Raw genomic sequence first — 23347 nt, forward strand, 5'->3', positions numbered from 1 at the left:
CAAGGTGCAGAGCCAGGCTGCTAGGGCAAGCTGGCCAGCAGAGCAGAGTAACCTTGCCGGCTCACCTTCCCAATACACTCCCCTCCCACCGCATGGGAACAGCAGGTGTCTACTAAAGTGCCATTCTGTCTTGGAAGCCACGGTCCTGATCTCCCCCAGATGAGCGCTCTGGCAATAGCACATGGTGTCACTGCCGCAGCAGGATCTCAGCCTGCCAGGAAGCCACCGGTGCCCTGGCCATCTGTCTGGCGTTTACCTTCAACTTTTTCTCCTTCTCATGCACAACGGCGCGGACGATGTTGAGCGAGGTGTAGGTGAAGCTCAGCATGAGCAACAGGGGCAGCTGGTTCTGGATGGCCAGGAGGAAGAGGTCGTTGACGTATGGTGGGTAGGGGAAGCGCCGGACGGCCACGGTGAACCCCTCCAGCAGGCGGGTGGCAGAGGCGTTGGCATGATATTGAATGATGGCTCTGTCAACGGCATGCTGCACAGCCAGGAACCCTTCCCGGATGTAACCTGTGCGAAAGCACAGAGTGACAAGTGAGAGGCACTGCAGGAATGGGACAGCCGGCTGCCCCGAGAGGTGAATGCTTCCCGCTGGCAAATGGGTGCGCACTGTATTATTAGTATTAGCATAATGACTGGGCGCCCAGACATGGAACAGGACCTGATGGTGCTAGGCGCTGTACAAACACAGCACTCTAAACCAGGGGTGGGCAAACTATGGCCCACGTGCCGAATCTGGCCTGCCAACCGTTTTAAGCTGGCCCTTGAGCTCCCGCTGGGGAGCAGGGCTTGCCCTGCTCTGGCACTCCAGCCGGGGAGTAGGGTCGGGGACTGCTCCACGCGGGTTGTGGAAGCAGCTTCATGGCTCTGCTCCAGCGCTTCAGCCAGGGAGCAGGGTCGGGCACAGCTCCCAGAAGCCACAGCATGGCCCCCCTGCAGCGTTTCAACTGGGGAGCAGGGTCAGGGGCCGCTCCACATCGCTCCCGGAAGCCGTGGCATGGCCCCCCTCTGGCACTCCAATAGCAGCTGCAAGAGCGGTGCCTGCCGATGGGGAAGCGCGGAGAGCCACCTGGCCGCACCGGAGCCAGAGAAGGAACATGCCACTGCTTCTGGGAGCTGCTTGAGGTAAGCGACGCCCAGAGCCTGCAATCCTGAGCCTTCCCCCTCACCCCAACCCCCTGCCCCAGCTCTGATCCCCCTCCTGCCCTCTGAACCCCTCAATCCCATCCCAGAGCACCCTCCTATACCCCAAATTCCTCATCCCCAGCCCCACCCCATAGCCTGCACCCCCAGCTGGACCCCTCACCCCTCCCGCACCCCAACCCCAATTTTGTGAGAATTCACGGCCCACCATACAATTTCTATTCCCAGATGTGGCCCCCGGGCCAAAAAGTTTGCCCACCTCTGCTCTAAACAGATGTATAGAACATGGCGATGAGGGGTAATGCTGCATATGCTAGGAAAGAATGCGGCCTTCAGAGACTGTTTGAGCAGGAGAAGCAGCAGCATAATTAGCCCTAGGACTGATCATCCTCATTGTTCCGTGTGTAACACAGTGCATATAGCACCATACAGCAGGGCCCGTGTTTTATTTGGACTGTTCCTTGGATAGGTTTCAGCTATTGCAGGGCATGGCAGCATCCCTGCCACAAAGTCTTTAACCGAGAGCCAGTGATGCCAGCACTCCCACCTGCACCAGCTGCCAGCAGGTGTGCTCCACGGATTTACTACAAGAGGAAGGAGAATAGTAGGACCCAGCAGACCCGGGTGCGACCACTGCTGGAATCCTGTGTCCAGTTCTGGGGCCCACAGTTCCAGAAGGATGTTAATAAATTGGAGAGGGGTCAGAGAAGAGCCATGAGAATGATTAAAGGATTAGAAAACCTGCCTTATAGTGATAGATGGAGCTCCTTGAGTCTACTTAGCTTAAGTAAGAGAAGGTTAAGGGGTGACTTGATCACAGTCTCTAAGTGCCTACACGGGGAACAAATATTTGATAATAGGTGCTTCAGTCTAGCAGAAAAAGCTCTAGCATGATTCAATGGCTGGAAGTTGAAGCTAGACAAATTCAGACAGGAAATAAGCCGTAAATTGTTAACAATGAGGGTAATTAACCACTGGTGTAATTTACCAAGGGTTGTGGTGGATTCTCCAGCACTGACAGTTTTTAAATGAAGATGGGATGTTTTTCGAAAAGTTCTGCTCTGGGAATTGTTTTGGGGCAGGTTTCTGGCCCGTGCTGTGCAGTTCAGTCTAGATGATCACAATGGTCCCTTCTGGCTTTGGAATCCATGAACCCCAGAGACATCCTGCTCACCTGGCGTCCCTCCATCAGGGAACTTGGCTTCTCTGGGGCCTGGTAACTGGAAAAGTGGGAACAGGTAGCTGGTGTGCCAGTCACGGTCGAGGTTGGGGTTCAGGCCTGTCTGCTCGCTCCGGGGGGCATTCCTAGGGCTGTATTTGAAGCGCAGCTGATAATTAACCTACAAGGCAACAGAACGAGAAGGGCGTTGGAGTCAGAAAAAAATTAGGGGATTGTGGAGGCGGCAATGGAGAATCAGAGCATGAGAGAGAGCACCAGTTTGAGAGGAGAAAAGGGAGGTGCATCTTGGAGCACCCCAAAGGACGATTAGGGGGTCTTCCCCCAAAAGCATCACCACAGGGCTGCTGTCTCTGGCCTGGACAGGTGAAGGGATACCAGTCCCCCCACCATGCGTTTAGCATTGGGGGCGCTGTGCCAGGGAGGTGCTGTCTTTCATATAGGTATCTGGATACTTTGATGGCCCCCATCACTATGGCAACTTTGGTACTCTCCTCTACCACCATAGCACTAGGAAATGCTCATGGAGTTCTCTGTGCTCATGGCTTCTAGAGCTAGCCCCACATTGAAGTGAGAGCCGCTTGGTGCACAGTAACATTGTAACTGGGATGTCCTCTCATGTCACGGTGAGGAAGCCATGGGGGTCACTACACAGCTCCTCAGAGCACTGGCCTTTGTGACGGGGGAGGACACCCACTTCTGAAAGGGCCTGGCCTGCAGATTCACTTACCTGCAGCTGCAAGGGGTCCTTGCTCTGATTGAAGCAGTGTTTGAAAACGAGGGCGGCCAGCACGTTACCCGAGCGGTTATCAAACTTCACATAGTCCTCAAACTCCTTCTCCGAGGGGAACCCTTGAGCTGCAGAGGAGGGAAATCCATGCAGTGAGTGGCCTGTGATGGGGGTGGGCTCTGCAACCGCGAGGGGGTGCACTGGGACATTTCCAAGCCAAGGGCTTTTGGGTTGCAGTCCTGACAGGCTGTCTAGGTAGCATGGCGGTAGCGGGATTATTTCATCAGAGCTCTGCTTTGATCAGCAACATTGGCTCTGTCTCCCACTTGAAGGAAGCTCCCAGTATGATGCCCCGTCCCCACCCATGCCAGGAATTCCAGCTGCTGGTACCAAGGGGTTATGTTCTTCTCCTTTCACAAGAGAGGAAGCTCACCCTGCCCCCAAATACTTAAAGGAAAAACAACAGGAGAGTTTGGTTCATGCATTTGAAAGTCCAGCCAGACTCAGACTCTTCTTAGGCAAGGCCTGTACAAGCCTCCCGCTAACAGTTCTACAAACTCTGCCCCTCCTTCTGTGGCCAGCAATGTCAGGACCCTCCCCAGAGCTGGCTCACCAAACCCATCAAATGACAATGCAATTCTGGTCTGGGACAGCTCTTCTAGTGCTAGAGGGGCTCTCCTCCAACAAGATTCAGCCAGGGTAGGGAGTGGGGAACCTTGCATTGCTGCTGCCAAGCTGTAGCTAGTGTGTAGCTACCCAGGGAACTTCACTCATCTGGGTGGAATCTGGCACCTTTTACTGGCATTAAACTAACTCAAAACCAGAACAAATCAAACGTTGGCTAAGGTGGAAGGTCTGGTACCGATCCCATCGAGTTTATGTTGTTAAAGGGATCCTGCCGACTTGGAAGCCTAAGCAATATGAAAAGTGAGCTAAGAAGCAATTTCGGGATCCAGCCTCAAATCCCCCTGACAATTCTTATAGTTGCAAAACCCCATTTCCCTATTTGTAAAGCTTTTTTCCTCCAGTGCTGGGTGAAAGACCCATGCAAACTACAGGGAGATACAGATCATTAGAGCTGATGGAAAAGGGAATTTCCATTCTGTGGGAAATTCCAACATTCGCTTATTTTCCAAATTGGAATGAAAAAAAAAAAAAAGTTCCGCAAAATGAAACTTCCAAAATATTTCAGAAACATTCAAGAAGACAACAACAACAAAATATTCCAATAAGGTCAGAACATTTCACAACAGAACACAGGAGTGAAAATGAAGTAGTTCCATAATTTCCCATTGAAAATTTTGACAAAAGTGAAATGTTCCCGCAAAACATTTCCATTTAGCTGAATCAGCATTTTCCAACAGAAAATTTTTTCAACTGGCTCTCCCTATCATAGAGGGAAACCAGCGAAACTGAGTTGACATTTGTGTCAAATGCACAAAACAAACAAGCAGCATAAAGGAGATTGCTAGTTTTTCTAATCTCGTTCTGTTAGCCCAGGGGTGGGCAAACTTTTTGGCCCGAGGGCCACATCGGGTTTCCGAAAATGTATGGAGGGCCATTTAGGGGAGGCTGTGCCTCCCCAACCAGCCAGACATGGCCCGGCCCCCGCCCCCTATTTGACCCCCCTGCGTCTCGCCCCCTGACAGCCCCCCTGGACATCCTGCCCAATCCAATCCCCCCATTCCCTGACAGCCACACTGGGATCCCTGACCCTCCCTGTCCCCTGACCGCCTCTGGAACCCCACGCCTGACTGCCCCCCGCCGCCCCATCCAACCCCTCCTCTCATTCCTGACTGCCCACCTGGGAACCCTGCCCCCATTCAACGCCCCTCTCCTTCCTGACTGCCCCCCCAGGACCTCCGCCCCCATTCAACCCCCCTGTTCACTGCCCTCTGACCGCCCCGACTCCTATCCACACCCCCAGCCTGAACTCCCCTGCCCTCTATCCAACCCGCCCCCCCACTCCCTGCCCCCTTACTGCGCTGCCTGAAGCACTGGTGGCTGGCGGCGCTACAAAGCGCCAGGACAGGCAGTTGTGCCGTCTGGCTGGAGCCAGCCACGCCACCTCGCAGCACAGAGCACTGAGTCAGGCCCGGCAAGAGCTCACAGCCCCGCCGCACTCTGGGCCGGCAGCACAGTGAACTGAGGCTGCGGGGAGGGGGAACAGCAAGGGAGGGGCCGGGGGCTAGCCTCCCAGGCCAGGAGCTCAGGGGCCTGGCAGGAGGGTCCTGTGGGCCGTAGTTTGCCCACCTCTGTGTTAGTCTCTCTCAGGTACTACTTTGACAGGAGGTGAAAATTTCTAGACAGAAGTCTGATTTTTAAGTGACTACTTTAATTGCAATAGCAGAAGGCTCAGCTCTTAAGATGAAGCCAGTCACATCACTGTCACCTGGTGCCTACATCAGATTTTGAACTCTGGTCCCTAGAAATGATTAACTTAGAGAAATATCCATTCCCATCTGAAGCTGAATCCAGGACACTTAAAATAGCCTCCCCACAGATCCCAATTTAGCAAAGCACTTAAGCACATGCTTAGCTTTAAAAGCACTTAAGATAATCCCATCTCTCTTCAGTGAAGCAAATGTGCTTAAGTGCTTTTCTGAATAAGGCCATATGAAACGCGTGCCTGCACACATGTACACACCAGTTTCTACACTTAAAAGACCTCCCTCCCCTCCAGGAACCCCCAGCCCATTCTAACCTTTGATATTGATGTGCAACGCCTTTTCCACTGCCTCCGCGATGCTCTTCACAGCAGTGACATTGGAGGGGACATAAGCCAGCTCCCAGGGGCTGAGCTTCCGGTGATGGAAAAACCATGGCAGCTCATCCACTGACTGGCTGGGGTAGATGGTGGCATTGGGGTGACTGATCGAATGCACTCGGTGGCGGAGCGCAATGAGGATTGCAGCAAATAGCAATGGCAAGCAGATTTCTATGACCGTTACCAAAATCTGTCGCTTCTGCGGAAGAAATAAGGGAAAACTGGTTAGACTGGCAGGCATGGGATCAATTTAGCACTTGGAAGGAAATTACAGCTCTCACACGCCGGTACTACACATAGTGAGTTCACTGCATTTCACTGTAGTCATAGCCAAAGGCAAAAGCGGTGACCATTATTTGCATCACATTGGCAAAGGGACCCCCAATGAAGCCAAGACCCAATTGTGCTAGATGCTGTACAGGCAAAGGGAAGAGATGGTCCCAGCCTCCAAGATCTTGTCATCTGGGTTTTGTGGCACGAAGCACAGGGTGAACAAGCCAAAAAGGTCTGTGGAGTGAATAGTGAATCAAGCCAGTTTTGCAGCTTAGCCATTGTCAGCTAGCAAGGTTTTGATGTAAAGTCCTGATGGATGCAGGAGCACTCAACTCATGACATGTCATTCTCCACCCTCTTCACCTCTTGCTGTGCACAGATAACCCTTCCTAGAGGTAAGGGCAATTGCATGCAAGAAACAAACAGGAAATACAGGGCTCTCCTGGCCATCTCTGGGCACTACACAGACATCAAATTACACCACAGCATTCTTGCAAGGATGGAAAGGGATGCTTGGTGATTGATCACCCCTGGGATGAAGGACAGCAGCTGTTTAACAGCGCACAGCAGCATTACCCAATACCTCAGGGCTGGGAGTGAAGAACAATAATGCATTCAAATGGAAAGGGAGAAGAATGGGGCAAGCGGAGCTGGAGTTAAGCCAGAGCATAGTAAGGTAAATTCTCCTCCTCCAGCAAAAAGAGGTCTTTATAAGCAGCACAGCTCTGACTCCTGGGAAAGGAGCACCTCCAAGGAAGTCACCAATACCACTTCTGGCAGCTCCTCAGCAATTCCCTGGAGGCCACCCATCAAAGCACCCAGTCTGATTAGCTGATGAGATCTGACAGGTTCACAGCACAAAGTTGAATAGCTCCAGATTACAGCAGGGCATCAAGGATAGAGGGAATCTGACCAGCACGGAGCATGCCCAGCTGTGGGGCTATTCGGCAGCACTAGAATCTGACAGTACGTCTGCAAAGTCACCTCTTGTTTGGTTTTATATGTAAATACTGGACAGTTTATAGTATAACCCTACAGCAGCTCCAAGCATGACAGCCAATCCCACCACATCTATAATGGTTAAAGCCACTTAGCTGTCAACCACTCAAACCCTGGCTGCAACAACATTATTACATAGAACTAGAGGTGCTGCATGCACTCCACACAGTAGGGAGAATGCGTCCGAGTCCAAAGCCTCTGCCTCAGAAGTTTGCCTACACTGGAGTTTTAATATCAAGTTAACTGAGCTGACATTTAGCTCGTGTTAACACATGCTAGTCTAGACACTCCACGTCCCTGGCCACAAAGGTTTGTGATATACCTAGGGCTTCATCCCGGAACAGAAGCGCGTAGAATGTTCAGACATGGTAACTAACAAATACATTGGCATTAAAACCTTAAGTGCAGTCATACCCAAAGAGTTTATAGTCGGGAGGCACGAGGCAGTAAAGCACAACAAGCTAAGTAGGGTGTTATTCCAGCCACAAAGTTTCCCTGTGTACATGGAATGCCCCACTGACAAGTGTCAATACTTGTACTTACCGTGTCTATCGCTTTATGATTCCCAAGGCCATACAAACATTACCCTCTACAGCCATCCCAGGAGGCAGCAAAGTATCATCATCCTCATTTTACAGATAGGGAAACTGAGGCACAGAGTGATGAAGTGACTTGCCCAAGGTCACTCAGTAAATCAGTGACAGAGCTGGATTAAGTGTAGAGTTCTTGGCTCACAGGCCCAGTTCCATGCTCAATCCACCAGACCACATCACCTCATTAAGGCCTTCATCCCAGGCCAATTGAAGTCAGTGAAAAGAACGAGGAGTACTTGTGGCACCTTAGAGACCAACAAATTTATTTGAGCATAAGCTTTCATGGGCTAAAACCCACTTCATCGATGCATGCAGTGGAAAATACAGTAAGAAGATATGTATACACAGAGAACATGAAAAAATGGGTGTTGCCATACCAGCTGTAACGAGAGTAATCAATTAAGGTGGGCTATTATCAGCAAGAGGAAAAAAAAACTTTTGTAGTGATAATCAGGATGCATTTCCAACAGTTGACAAGAGGGTGTGAGTAACAGTAGGGGGGAAATTAGCATGGGGAAATAGTTTTTACTTTGTGTAATGACCCATCCACTCCCAGTCCTTATTCAAGCCTAATTGAATGGTGTCCAGTTTGCAAATTAATTCCAATTCTGCAGTTTCTCATTGGAGTCTGTTTTTGAAGTTTTTTTGTTGGAGTATTGCGACTTTGAGGTCTGTAATTGAGTGACCAGGGAGGTCGAAGTGTTCTCCGACTAGTTTTTGAATGTTATAATTCTTGACGTCTGATTTGTGTCCATTTATTCTTTTGCGTAAAGACTGTCCGGTTTGGCCAATGTACATGGCACATGATGGCGTATATCACATTGGTAGATGTTTAGGTGAACGAGCCTCTGATAGTGAGGCTGATGTGATTAGGTCCTATGATGGTGTCCACTGAATAGGTATGTGGACAGAGTTGGCAGAGTTTTCCACTGCATGCATCCGATGAAGTGGGTTTTAGCCCACGAAAGCTCATGCTTAAATAAATGTGTTAGTCTCTAAGATGCCACAAGTACTCCTTGTTCTTTTTGCTGATACAGACTAACATGGCTACCACTCTGAAGTCTGTGAGAATCATTCAATGGGCTTTGGATCAGGCTCCCAATAGAGATGCTGCTTTAAGCATGAGGAGCAGTGGGAAAGGAGGAGTGAAGTTGGGACTGGGTAAAGGAACAGCAAGACTAAGGAGGAGGAGAGAAGAGTTGATGTATAGATAGGAACAGGAGGGAATAGTTGTGCTGAGCTTTGAACATGAAGGAGAATGGAAGCCAGTAAAGGTATCTGAGGCTACATTTACACTTAAAACACTACCACCACTGTAGCACTTCAGCAACGGGAGGGGCTCACCAGCTACTATAGTAAACTCACCTCACAGGGACTTAGTTCGGCTTAACTCCAGCGCTCATGGATGTGGATTTTTCACATCCCGAGCAATGCAGCTGGGTCGATCTAATTTTCTAGTGTAGATGAGACCTGAGAAAGGGGTATAGGAATGAGATGATCGGGGGAGGGGGATAAGAATCTTGGCAGCAGCATTTAGAATATAATGAAGGGGAGGGGGAGGAAGGGCACAAAGGGGGTGACGATGCACAGCATCATTACATTGTGTCATGTCTTACAGTGCTTAGAAGACAGGGAATCAGGACTTTCAGGTTCTATTTCCTGCTGTGCCATTAAATTGCTATGGAACGTCACGCAAGTCACTTTGCCTCTATCTGCACATTGATAAAATTAGCAGAACATCTCAGAGGAGTACAGAGGTGAAAGTAAGCTGGTATGGTCCAGAACGGCGTACCGGCAAGAGCCAGTACACCGTGCCGGACCGCACTGGCTTCCGCGGCGGGGATTTAAAGGGCTCTGGGCTCCTGCAGCTGCGGGCAGCCCAGAGCCCTTTAAATCCCGCCCGCAACTCCGGCCGCTGGGCTGGGGACAGATTTAAAGGGCTCAGAGCTCCCCGCAGCGGCAGGAGCTCCGGGCCCTTTAAATCCCAGCCCCAGCCCGGCAAGGCTCGGGATTCTCTGCAGCCGCAGGAACTCCGGGCCCTTTAAATTCCGCCCGCAGATCCGGCAGTTGGAGCTGCAGTGGGGATTTAAAGGGCCCAGAGCTCCGTGGCAGCCGGAGCCCCAGGCCCTTTAATTTGCCCTTGAGCCCCAGGGGCTCCCAGCCACCTTTGCAGCTGGGAGCCCCAGCTTGATTTAGAGGCCCTGGGGCTCCCAGCCACAGCCGGTGCCCCAGGGCCTTTAAATCTTGAGAGGCCACGCCTCTTCCGGATGAGGCCACGTCCCCCTCAGGACTCCGGCAGTACCAGTAAGTCCTGTAAGTTACTTTCACCCCTGGAGGAGTATGGCCTCAGGGATAGAGAGCACTGGGACTCAGGAGACCTGGGTTCTAGTCCCATATCTGTCACCTGGCTGCTGGGTGACCCTGAGCAAATTCACTTCCCTGTGCCTCAGTTTCCCCCTTTATAAAGCACTGAGATCTACTGATGAAAAGTGCTAAAGAAGAGTTCAGTATTATTCACATACTTCACTGGGGTAAGGGGAGGCTTAATAAAGGCTTGTGAAGTACTTTGAGATCCAATGATAAAGGGAAGGTGTTATTACTCAATTTGTTGTCCAGGCAACTATCTGCTCAGGTGCCCCAGCCCCACCCCTGAACACCACCTGGAGCACCCTCCAAGCTGTTAAATCATCTCCAACCTGGTGCGCAATTTGTGTAGCTGCTTTCAACAATCAGTTAATTTGGCCCACAAGTGTATTGATTCACATTAGGAAGGATTGCAATTTAAACCCAAGGACAGAGTAGGGTTTGGTTTTCCTGTCAGAAGATTCATACTGATGCATTTCGCTATCCCTGTTGAAAGGATCGATGCACCGGAGTTGAACCTTGATACTTTCTTCATGGGTGTGTGTTTGTACTCCCGTCCCTCCCCACAATCACCTTTCATAGATTGTTATAGGCCCAGGAGGAATCAGCAATTGTAGGACGAAAAACAAACAGGAGTGAATGCAACAAGGCAGCCCCCACAGGAGATTATCCCCCCTACCTCCCATCCCATAGTACCTTCAGCACCTTACAAACATTAACGGATTTTATCCTCACAGTGGGGAAGGATCACCCCATTCTTCAGATGGGGAGACAAGAGATTAAGTGACTTGGCCGAGGCCACGTGGGGGATCTGTGGCAGAGCCAGGAATTGAGCCCAGGTGTCCCATTCCAGAGCCAAAAAGACCATGCTTCCTTCCCACACTGTGATGCACACTCCTGGGGAGGGGAAGAAGGTTACTGGGAGGGAAGAAGGGAGGGGGGTGCGAGGACCTGACTGGCTATGAATTATTTGTTGTTTCTTCAAAATACTATTGATGAAGTAAGAATTCCTCTCCCTAGCCAAGTCCCCTATTCCAGTTCCAGCCATTGTTGCCTGGCTGGAGGAGCATGGCTGCCCTGGGCAGGAGGGGTGGGGAGCCCATTCCAGCTTGCCTGTCCCGCCAGAGGCTGATGAGCCCCCATGGGAGGTAGAACCTCCCTGCCCATGCAGGTTCTAGGACATGCATGCTGGGACAGCACCAAGGCCAGAAGAGGCTGAGGTCTGTGAGCAATTCGGGGGCCTCCAGGGTGGCAGAAATGAGGAGGGGGTACAGCCTGGCTCTCTGGGACCTGCTGGGGCCAGCTGCCCGGAGCATATCCCAAGAGCAGTGGGGCACCCGGCCAGGATGGGCTCCCAGACCCCAGGCATCCATGGAAATACGGTTTTTTAGAAAGAGGGGGGCTCACCTGGGACGTCAATCTCTGAAAGGGGGTAGCATTTGGGGGACTGGCAGCACAGCTAATCCTGCCCCACTCACCGCAGCCAATGCACCTGGCCCACATTTGATTCCCCATACACATCTGCCTGGGACAAGATCAATCAGAGGGGTGGCTGCCTCACTTTGGCAGGCATCAGCCTGTCGTTTTCTGTCCCCCTGGGGTTTGGGAATCAATGAAATAACTGACCAAATTGGGCCAAATTCAACCCTGAGGTAAACGTACTGCCATCCCTGGAGTTACACCCAGTATGATCTGCCCTGCATGATGGAGGAGTGTTTCAGAGGCCATGCTCAGAGTCAGCGTTATGAATGTCTGATGGTTTTACAACATTCCCCTGGCAGACAGGCTGCCTCCCAGGGCATCATCATTGTATTAACCCTCTAATTGCCTCCTGGACCTTGTCCAAAATCATTGTCTGGCTCCATAAACGGAAGCCAACATGCCCACTGCAGGACTGTACTATTACAGAGCTCACTAGCTCAGGAGGCTACGGGGATGCTGCCATCTCTCAGCAGTAATGAGGGTCTCAGCTACTGCTGTCTAGTTGCTAAGCCAGTCACATGGACCCAGCTCCATACACAGAACTAACCCTCACACAACAGCCATTTTAACTGGCCTGCTAATCACTTGCAAGTTTCATTTCTTCAATCAGAGTGACTTTCCCTGACTGGGAGGCCAGGGAGAAACAAGCCCTTTGGCTGATCCAGGCCTGCCAGTTTCCTATTAGAGGGAACTAAGTCCAGAGAGGTATATCCTGAGTCATCCAAGACATACATACAAACCCAGGAACAGGAGTGACCCACCCCCTGAAGATGTTTGCTTTGAGTACAATGTCCCCCATTCTGCAGGAACCTCTGAAGTACAAAGCTACATAAAGAGGCCTGTGCTCTACCCACTAGACCACGCTGCCTCCCAGCACTAAGAACATCAGACAACAGAGGAGGGAAGTGAAGCAAATTCAATGAAGTCCCCTCATTCAGGCCGCTGACTCCAGCCCTCCATGATGTGGTAAGGCAGTCAGGGTAAGATACTAGCTGCATCCACATAGTACAGCGGTCTCCAACCTTTTTACGCCCAAGATCACTTTTTGAATCTAAGGGGAACCCAGGATCTACCCTGCCCCTTCCCCAAAGCCCTGCCCACTCCATCGCCCCTCCCCCGTCACTTGCTCTCCCCCCACCCTCACAGGGGGTGAGGGGTGCAGGAGGGGGTGAGGGGTGCAAGCTCTAGGAGGGAGTTTGGGTGCACGAGAGGGCTCCGGGCTGTAGCAGAATGTTGGGGTGTGCAGGAGGGGGGGCAGAGTGCTGGCTCTGGGAGGGGGGTCAGGGCTGGGGCAGAGGGTTGGGGTGCAGGAGTGGATACAGGGTGCTGGCTCTGGAAGGGGGCCAGGGAGTTGGGGTGCAGGAGGTGGTTCAGGGTGCTGGCTCTGGAAGGGGGCCAGGGAGTTGGGGTGCAGGAGGTGGTTCAGGGTGCTAACTCTGGGAGGGAGCTCAGATATGGGGGTTGAAGTGCGGTCTCCCGCCGGGCAGCACTTATCTCTGGTGACTCCCGGAAGGGGCCAACGCTGCCCTGTGGCCCCTGGGGTGGGGGGCCCCGTGGCTTCACACGTGGCTCCTCTCTGCAGGCACCGTCCCTGCAGCTCTCCCAGCCAATGGAAGCTGTGGGGCCAGTACTTGCAGGCAGGAGCAGCGTGCACAGGGACACCCCTACCCCCTGGGCTGTGCTGTCTGCTTCCAGGAGCGGCGTGGGGCCGAGTAGGCAGGGAGTCTGCCTTAGCGGTAGCCACACTGCGCCACGGGGGATTGTGATCAACTGGGAGATCCCCAAGGATTGACCAGTCGATTCCCATCAACTGGTTGGTGACCACTGCCGTAGTGCCTAGGAGCTCCCGTCACAGACCAGGACTGCACTGATTATTTCAAACACGTGCTGATCTGCAACTTTTTCATGGTTTTTAATTGTAAAAACAAACTACAGATTCCGCCCCCACTACAAGGGCAGGCTCCACGCCTCTGCATGTCTGGGTGGTGAGTCACGGGAGAACAGGAAAGGTGGCCTCAAATCAGCAAGAGGCCAAAGGAGCTAAGCGCTGTTTGAGCTGCAGTCTGATTGGCCCATTAACCCTTCGCTCACCAGTCGGCCTGAAGGATCTTATGCTTCTCATTGCTGCCCGGTTTGTAGAAACACAGCTGGGCTGACGGGGTGCTCCATCAAGGAAGAGACAGGCTCTGTGCTGCTGAATCAGGCAGCTTGCATGGAGCCAGATCTAACCCAACCTGCCTTCCCCTCCCACTGGTCCAGTGCCTCACCGCAACCCTAAGAGGCAGGCAGCTTTGGCAGCGAGGGGCAGAACTGAACCGGCACCGAGCCGTTCGTACTCAAGAGGCAGGCAGTAGTCAAGGCCAGGTGGGTGGAAAGCTGGAGGTCCTCTCCCTCTTTCAACAGCCACCGCAGGGTCTATCTGGATAGTGGGGAGGTGGAGCTGGGCCCCGCGTTCACTCCTCTCCCAACATGAGCTCAAACGATTACGGTGCCAAGAACCAGTCAGAGTTACCAGCATGGCTGGACGTGGACAGACTAATGCTCCCTCTACTGCCTTTCCATGGGCAAGTGGACCAGCTCTATCGGAACGTTCCATTTGAAGAGGTGATGCAGGAGCAACGACAAGGAGACTTTTAGTGAAATGAATCTTTCTACAGGATCAATGGATTAGCCACTTCCCCCAGCCAGTGCCCTTTCAATCAGGATAGAGACACTGAAGGAAACACCCCTTCACCTAACCAACCCCAGCATTCTCCACCTAACACTGCTTCCACAATGCCCACACACAGCAGGGTTGTGGGAGAGAGTTGCAATGAGAGGGTGGAGAATAGGGATTGGGAGCGTGGGCCATGCACAAGGGGCAGCACAAAAAAAAAACAAACAAACAAACAAAAAAAAATATATATATATACACACACACACACATACGTCCCTGGTGAGTTTGGTCAGCAGCTTCCAATCAGTGCTCTGCTCTGCCTGGAGCACACAACAGCATTCGGGAGCAAAGCAGGATGTAACACAGAGCCCCCCACCCTAAAATAAAAGCAACTGAGAGATCAGGCATTTAAAACAGTGTTCCCTGATCAGTATTTCAGCATCTGGAAACTAACTAATATCAAATCTGAAGTGTCTGAAGGGCTGAAAGAAACAAGCCAGCATCCAGCTGCCCTAGTCTCACGGCTTAGCCTTGCAGAGCTAACAAATTCGATGACTAGCTGACAGGTAGATTGTGTACCCCGGCCTGTATTCAGAGCAGATTGCAAAGAACCAAAAAATCAACAGGCCGCCCTGATTTAACTGACAAGGATTGGGGAAGGGAAAGGGCATGACAAAAAACTAAAACCACCCCACCTTCCTCATGCATACATTCAGCCAAATCCAGAAGAAAACGAACCCAGAGACGTTCTCCTCTCGATGATGTCCTGCCCTAATGGCTCAGGTTCACTGGAGCTTGAAGACATACCAGGAGGGTCTTGAGAAGTGACTTAATTTGAAGCATCGTACATTAGACAGCTAAAGCCATGCTTCTCTTAGCCTCATCTCCACAATCACCTATTCTCCTCCGCACAGAAAGCCCAGTGTGAAAGTACCTGCAAAATGTAGTTCTTCCAGAGAAGCAACCCAAACTGCCTTAACACGACCATTCTTCAATCAGAAGGGGAGTGTCACCTCTTTCCTGGACTCTAGGGGAAAAAAAAAGCAGTCAGCAGTGAGTGAAATGTACAAAAGAAACCCAGGATCATCTATCATGGGGATGGCCATTGGAAGAGCCCACGCACAGGTTTCTCTTGCTGATTCTGTTTGATCTGCTTGTACCTAGTTCTTAGGATGACCCCATCTTGCCCCTTCTCCTATCCGATGTAGGCTCTGTACAGCACAAGTAGCAGCAGGGCAAGCTTCCCCAACTCTACCCTGCCACTGTACTTCAAACCTGGCCCAAAGGAACTACTTCTTGGAAAGAGGGAGGAGATCATGCTTTATAGCCCATTTGGTTTTGGCCACTAGTTAGATTCCCAGTAAGGTGCTCAATTATGGTGGGCTTCTCAGGCAAAAATAACTTAACTATCAAGAACTCACCTGGGGCCACCAGCTCTTTTCACATCATACAGCAGCACACGGGAACAGCTTTGGGTCTAGCCCAGTTTCTTTTAGCAATGGGTCCAACTCTTCAGGGAGTGGGGAAGTCTTATTTTTACAGCCTGGGATTTTCAAATGTGTTTAAGTGAATTATGCGCACACGTCCCATTGACTTTCAATGCAGGATCCTTGGTGCCTAAGTCACTTAGGTGACTTTGAAAACTCCCACTCGTAGGCACACAAAGACCTTTCCAGAGGCAAAGCTAAATCAGATATGTTGATAAATTACTAGATCCTTGCCTCAAAGAGCTTACAGTCTCCAGCCACCATACCGGAGACAGCACTACCACCACTAGGAGCAGACGAGAGAGACATTCTGAGGTTAGCCCCACTAGACCTCCCAGAGCAGAAGGCTTGGAGAACTTGGACCGGGGGGCAGGTCTGTTCCACGTGTAGAGGAGATATGTCTGAAGAGAGCAAAAGACCGTTAGGAGAAGCCTGGATGCAGCCTAAGGTAGAATTATCAGTAACAATGCAGGAGCGTTCAATAAGGAGTGGGATGGGGTGTAAGAAGAGATGAGAACAGGTGCAGAGCTGGGTGCTTTAAAGGTCAGTATTTGTGCAATGCTTTGAATGCTTAAAGCTCTAGGTAAGTTACATTACAGCGGTCTCACCAGCAGCAACTGCCACACAATAGGTAACAGTTTTCATTCTAAACTCCTGTTTCCACACGTACAGGCAGCTTTCCAAAGCAGTCAGCTTTCAGGCTGACATTTTCCAGGCTCAGTCTCATACAAATTCACCTCAGGCAAAATTTGAGAAAAACCCCTTTGGCTGTGGAATAACAAGAGGACAAGCTCACACACTCCTTCCTCCCACCCCTCTACCCCACTGTAAAAAGCAGCCTCTCTTTCCCCCACCTTAGGGCTAAGTTCAAAACAGCTGAAATTATTCTGATCACTGCACCCACACAGAGCCCCAGTGAAGTCAACTGGGTTCTGCCTGTGCAAGATCAGGGCTCTGGTGTCTCAATAGGTCTTAATGAGCAGCACATACTTGGCTAAGTTTGGGGAGGGAGGGCATGAAGGTGTGTCGTGTGCATGCGCGTGTGTGGTGAGGAGAATGGTTTTGAACTCAGTCATGAATGTCTGAAAATGCAGCACTGAGTATACATATGCACAGCAAAAAGTTGTGCTAAGCTGTTAGCTGCCCACAGAGCCAGCTCACTTGCTAATGGAGACAATGGCAGTGCATTTGTTGGTGACTTTAGTGAGAGCAGAATCAGGCTCACATAGGCGGATACAATATACGGCCCTGACCCAACAGTCGGATCCAAGTGGACAGAGCCTCACAAAGCCCTAGTAACATCACCTAAATGGGGAAAACTGACTAGAAAGGAGAGGAGAAAGTGAAACTGACCTGACAGAGAACTGTCCAATGCACAGAGTAAACCACCAGAAAAAAGTAGGGAAATCCTTTTCCTCCCCTATTCTCTTTTACTTACAAAGACTAGAACAGTAGGAAAAACATGCAGTGTTCACTCTGCCATGCTCCCACAAACAAATATGTGTAGCATAATGTCAAGTAGAGCCCTGCAACTCTGCGGATATCCAGGTGGATGTCCATGTTTACGGATCGCAGATGGATGCAGATACAAATTTTATATCTAGAGCCCTGCAAATCTGCGGATATCTGCTTTATATCCACAGACCATGTTTGCGGATGGCAGATCAGATGCAGATAACATTAGAGCCCTGCACAGATGCAAAATGTGTAAGTTTTGATGAGCCTGATTTTTAGCTTAGCCTTAACTCGACCTCCTATTGGGACACAATTTGCATAAGCAAATCATTAGACAAAAGATATTTACTGGGATTTATAAAACTAACAAAAGCATCTGTTGTAAACTCTAGCGGCCTGTTTGTAGTGTTAAGCAACTCCTGCTCTGGCTGAAGTCACTAGAGCTACAGGTGCTCCGCCCCTTTAAAAAAGAAATCTGGCCATTGTTGTTTATAACAACAAATAACCATAAAGAAAGAGTCCAAAGGGAAGAAATCAAGCCATAGCACAATTTAGATCATAAGACATCTCAGCACCCAATTAGCAGGTGCTATCAGAGACTTAGACATCTGAGTGGCCTAAATTACACTTAATATAGTAATTGCATGCACAAAAAGGGAGGTCACCATTTAAAAGTCTGGCCCTATAACTCCAAAACAAGATATAATTGTGTATAATTATATACTACGCTGAATACACCCTATACCACACTGCAAATCCTAGGAATGCTGAGCATGTCCTTATAGGCTAGGCATTGAAACACAAACAATACTAGAGGAAAGATTACCTTTGGTAAGGCAGCGAAATATACCAGGTGAGTGACCCTGTGAGAGAGAATGAATTAAAAATGCAAAAAAACTTTAAAGAGACAGCATCATCTTAAAAACATACTTCTGTTCACATGTTTTACCCACCATTGTTTCAGACAAATCCTATGATTCCTAGAACTGAAATAAATGGGGGGGGGGGGGGGAGGGAAGAGTCTTTACGTTGTGTATTTAGCAATTTGTGTCCAGTCAGTTTTACCACTTCCCCTATTCCTAGGAGTCTTTCACAGAGCAAAGCTATTTTTTATATAATGGGAATGAGAGATTGTAAAACCTCAAAAATCGGAAGACCCAAAGCTACTTTTTACCATTATGTTAAAATTGATTAGATCTCAAGTTGGTAACCCTTTAACTTCTGGAATTTCCAGGCTTATGAGTATTTGGTTTTGCAAACTTAGCACTGCATTAATAATAAGTCATCTTATTTCACTATTACAGGTGAGGACAAGAACACTGTGGGAAGCTACGTAGAGACCTGAAGGGAGGTGTGTGGGAGAAAGATCAGTACTTGGATTGCACCTCAGTCCTTCAACTAGTCTTGCAAGATTCTCTCTCTACTTTTCATTCCAACCACTTCCCCATTATTTTGGCCACTGCACTAAGAAATTTCCTTATGGAAAAAGAAAATCTCCACCCCCCAGTGAGAGATGAGCTGTGATTTTACCCTTGTGGTGATTTTACTCTCTTGTATTGCCAATTGATATTGTTCCTCTCGGGTAAGAAAAACCTGCCTGTAAGGGGAAATTTTTCCACACTTCTTTTTGTACTTTTCTAAAAGCTTCAGGGCAAACAATGGACTTATCCATCTCCCGCTCCCAGTGCCCAAGCACCAGGTGCTGGCACACTGCACGCTAAGGACTTGATTAGTGTTTACCCAAAAAAATGTCAAGGCCTCTTGCACAAACATGGCTTAAGTATGCTACAAACAGTAGGAGTCCCAGGAGCTTTGATGTCTGGCTATTCAACCTAACGCTAGGTCAGCAGCTGGCATAGCCCCTGCCACTGGGCTTAAGAACAAGGCTGCCTTTGTCCCTGGCTCCCTTAGAGGGGATGGGATTAGTGAAGGAAGGAAGGAAGGAAGGAAAGGAAAGAGAGTCAAGTGGAAGCAGATCATGGGTAAGATCTGGGCAGACATAGCTGCCTCAATGTTCTGGGATGGAACAAGGGCAGCTGCTTCCCTCCCATCCACTCCTGTAATTCTCCTGATGCCACAAGTGAGGTTCAATGTAACTATGGTCATGGCCCTCAGATGCCCAGGTCGCTAGTCATGGCTCCCGAGGCTTACTTCTGAACTTGGGTTGCTGAACAGGAATGCTTGATTTGCCACAGCCCCCGTGTTCTGTCCACAGCAGGGGATATTACCCTGATGCTTCAGAAGAAGGCAAGAAGCTACTGTAACACCCCCAGCTAAGCATGAAATGCAATACATGGATACTGGGGGAGAACACAGAGGGGTGTGTCCTTTCTGACCCCTTCCGGCAGTCACTTCATGCCTGGAAACACAAGATTTAATCACCCTTCTCTTAGCAAGCCCAACCAATGGTAATAAGTTTTACAGAGCTGAGACAGACTGTACCCCTGTATTCACCCCTCACATACCACTGTAATGATCTTTGTACAAAGTATGCCTTGGGAGGCATCACTTGAAAACTCATAATTTGCTGATCATTATTGTCCTGGTAAAACATGTGTAGCAACATTGCATGTCAAGTTCTAAGATTCCTTGGTCTGGAGTTACTAACACATATTCCAAGCCTGGGGAGTGGCCAAGCCAGTTCTTCCATGACAAAGGGCAAGCTGCTGCCTCAGTCAGAGGTACACAAGGTCAATGGACCATTACCTACTAAGTGGGCATTCTTTGGCAGGAAAGGGGACGTGGGTGACAAATCTACATTTTAGCAAAGAAACAACCTGGTGTTCCCGTCCACATAGATCTTCTGTCTCCTGGCTGGAGATGCTGCCCAAAGGCAGGAGAGAACTATAAAAAGAAAAGGGAAACACCCCAAAGCACCCCTCCTTCTTGTCCTCCATCAATTCACTGCACCAGAAGGAACAAACGAATCAGCCATTACACAGAAGAAGGGGTTCTGGCCTACAAAGTTGGTCCAGTAATACTGTTCAGAACACGTGGCAAGAGAATCTTTGTTTAGAATCTAACCTTTTGTTAAGTGAGGCACTAGCTGCTTTTTATCTTTTTTTTTTCTTGTACTTCATTACTTATATTCACACAAAATCTCTTTAGTTGTAGTTAATAAACTCCTTTTATTGTTTTATCTAGACCAGTGTGTTTTAACTGAAGTGTTTGGGACGCTACTTGGGAGAACTGGATTTGTGTACAGCATTTCTATTAATAAAATGACGGACTTATATGGGCTTATATTGTCCAGGAGAGGGCTGGGCAGTACAAGACATACAATTCTGGGGAAATATCTGGGGCTGGGAATATGCTGGCATCACCCTGCAGTATAATCCAAGCTGGTAAAAGTCTGGGTGTGACTGACAGGTTGCAAGTGCACACAGATATAGCTGGGAGTGACTTACACACTACCAGTGGGTCGCAAGCAGTCCAGGAATGGAGGCAACAACAGCAAAGCAGTGTAAAGAGCCCCCAGGTTAGAGGGCAGGGATGACCCAGTGCCTCACTAATGTGGACTGCACCCTAGGTATGTCACAGGGGCTCTTTTTAAAATCCTGCCCCAGCGGTTGTGCCTCTGCCCTCCTGCAGCTGGTACTTCGCAGGCTGCCTGCACACTGGAATCAATCAAAGGAAGCGACTTTGTGCAGTGAGACTGCTCAGCTGCTGCAGACTGACACAAACATAACAATTACTTTCCTCATCTCACAAGACAGAATTTCCTCATCTAAGAGATGGGTTTCCGGAGATGAAACCATCATAATACCACACCTAGCCTCAAACCTCCATGGAGAGCTCAAGACATCAAAGAGAAACACACAAATCGATGAGAGATTTCAGGTTAATAAATCACCTTGTCTGATCTACGCTGCAAGATAGGAACTGCCTTGTAGCATGCGCTATCACTACAGTATTTACTGCTGAAATAATTGCATTATAGCGATTATCCCAAAGTCTGGCAGAGAGTCAGGTCGATACAGATCCATAGACATCACAAGTATAGATACGCATCTGTGTACATCCCACACAGTGTCAAAATCCCAGGCGCAAACCGGCCTCTAATATGCATGACTGACCCGCAACCCATAATTGGATGAAGTGCTGTACCCATCTGGGAAGGATCCTGTTACCCAGAACCCGGCACAAGGCTGAGCACCCCCTGGACAAACAGAAGTGTTGGATTTCCTGCCATTGAAGAGGCGGGTGTCACATTCACCAAACTACAGCAAGCACCAGTCCGTGGTTTTAGTGCCTTGACTCCACACGGTGGCCCAGCAATGAAGAATTGGCCCATTCTAGCAACGTACAAACTGAGACTCAGCAGTGCTTTCCCTGGGACGGAACAGAAGAGGCTGCGCCCTCACCTAAAGTGGCTGCCTCTAAATTGAGATTTAGACACCATTAAATGGGAAGCAAATGACAGCACACAGGCCTTTTGAACAAGGCTTATACAGGTCTGTCTCATCTTACGCGGTGGTTCCGTTCCGCGGTTAACGCGTAAAGCGAAAACCGCATATAGCCAAAACCCCATTGAGTTCAATGGCGGGTGAAATCGCCCGCACTACAGGTATAGTATTAAAACTGTTGTTTTTCTCTTTTTTTGTTGTTGTTTTTTTTGTTTTTGCCGACCGTGTAAAGTTGAAATTGCACATGTTAAATGCGCATAAGATGCGACAGACCTGTATGTTCACCAGCCACCTGCCTGTGTCACCCCTGGTGGAAATACCACTAACTTGCAACACCGCTGTGGCAGAAGCCTCACCCACATGCAGGCAATGAAGAACGCTCCAGGATCTGACGAAGGTACAAGTGAGTGGTCCAAGAGTAGAAACTCTCCAGTTCCAACAGGCTATTCGCTACCAGCGTGAAAAGAATTGGGAACACGGTCACAGGGAGCGAAGCAGCCCGGCCCCAGCCAGCTCTACTCCGCCAGCTCCCAGCCACGCCACTCCACTTCCCGCCGCCTTCCCCAACCTCCCAGCACTCACCGGGGCAAGGGAAGTGGAGTGCCATGGCCCCAGCCCGCTCCGCTTCCCTTGCCCCGGCCCCAGCCGTGTCGCTCAGAGGGGGCATTAGGGAAAGGTTCCCCTCCCCCCCCCCACCCGACTTGCTGGCGGCGGGAAGCGGAGTGCTGCGGGTGGGAGGTGGTGGAGTAGAGCTGGTTGGGGCCGGGCTGCCGGTGAGTGCTGGGTCGCTGGGGGAAGAGGTGGAATGGGGGCGGGCTGGGGGCGGAGCAGAGGGGCGAGTAAGAGGTGGGGCGGAGGGAGTTGTCCGGGGTCCCACACTCTTCTAGGGACAGCCCTGCCCTTTGCAGTGGGCGCAGCTCGTGGGGGGGCCAGCCAGGGGATAGGGCTGGTACTGCTGCGTATGCAGCACGCAGCTGCTTAGGGCACCATGAAATTTGGGGCAATTTGGTGCCTTAAATTTCATAGTGTTCAAGGCAGCTGCGTATGCTGCATATGCCCAAGGACGGCCCTGACTCCTGAACTACCGGAGCCGAGCCTCTGGTACCCGAAAGTGTGTAGATATTTCTTGAGGAACCCGTAATGTCAACACTCAAACACCGAGACAGAAAGTCTATCACAGAAGCTGCAACTGCACTGGCCATTTCCTTCGCATTTCCCACCATTTCACTAGCGCAAGCAACGCTGGGAGAGGTAACCTGGATTGACCCCGGTTTATTAGCTGCCGTGTTGTCTAATCCAGTACAGAAGAGATCTAGCGCAGTGGTTCTCAACCAGGGGTCCGGGGCCCCCTGTTGGGCCGCGAGCAGGTTTCAGGGGGTCCGCCAAGCATGGCTGGCATCAGACTCACTAGGGCCCAGGGCAGAAAGCCAAAGCCCGCTGCATGAGACTGCAGTCTGGGGCCCTGAGCCCCACCACCAGGGGCTGAAGCTGAAGCCTGAGCAACTTAGCTTTGTGCTGCCCCCTGTGGCATGGGACCCCGGGCAACTGCCACCTTGCTACCTTCTAACACTGATGCTGGTTTTTATATGCAGAAAAACAGTTGTGGCACAGCTGGGCCATGGAGTTTTTATAGCATACTGGGGCATGGGGAAGGGGTGTGTGCTCAGAAAGAAAGGTTAAGAACCCCTGATTTAGATGACTCAGTGGCTAAAACACAGGCTGCCTGCATATACTAGTGCTCTTCTGCTGAAGCATCTTGTTATGGGGGCTGGCCACTTCCGGCTGCCATCGCAACAGAGGTGGATGAGT

At 50.3% G+C, this 23347-nt stretch overlaps 1 protein-coding gene across 6 annotated transcripts in view; it reads right to left on the minus strand.

The window, feature by feature from the left end:
- The window catches only part of ABCA3 (ATP binding cassette subfamily A member 3), an 85884-nt gene that overhangs the window by 47534 nt on the left and 15003 nt on the right, over window positions 1-23347 (minus strand). For 2 of the 6 annotated variants that reach the window (XM_034783245.1, XM_034783239.1), the window contains exons 2-8: window positions 17959-17995; window positions 15912-16078; window positions 15125-15217; window positions 5761-6022; window positions 3057-3184; window positions 2324-2489; window positions 257-516 (exon numbers count right to left, since the gene is read on the minus strand). In XM_034783245.1, coding sequence (XP_034639136.1) covers window positions 257-516; window positions 2324-2489; window positions 3057-3184; window positions 5761-6022; window positions 15125-15178 — 870 coding nt within the window. In that variant the 5' untranslated portion in view covers window positions 15179-15217; window positions 15912-16078; window positions 17959-17995. The other 4 variants (XM_034783240.1, XM_034783242.1, XM_034783244.1 and 1 more) reach the window with 4 other exon arrangements.

This window comes from Trachemys scripta, chromosome 10 (assembly GCF_013100865.1).
Source record: "Trachemys scripta elegans isolate TJP31775 chromosome 10, CAS_Tse_1.0, whole genome shotgun sequence".
Classification (NCBI taxonomy): Eukaryota; Metazoa; Chordata; order Testudines; family Emydidae; genus Trachemys; species Trachemys scripta.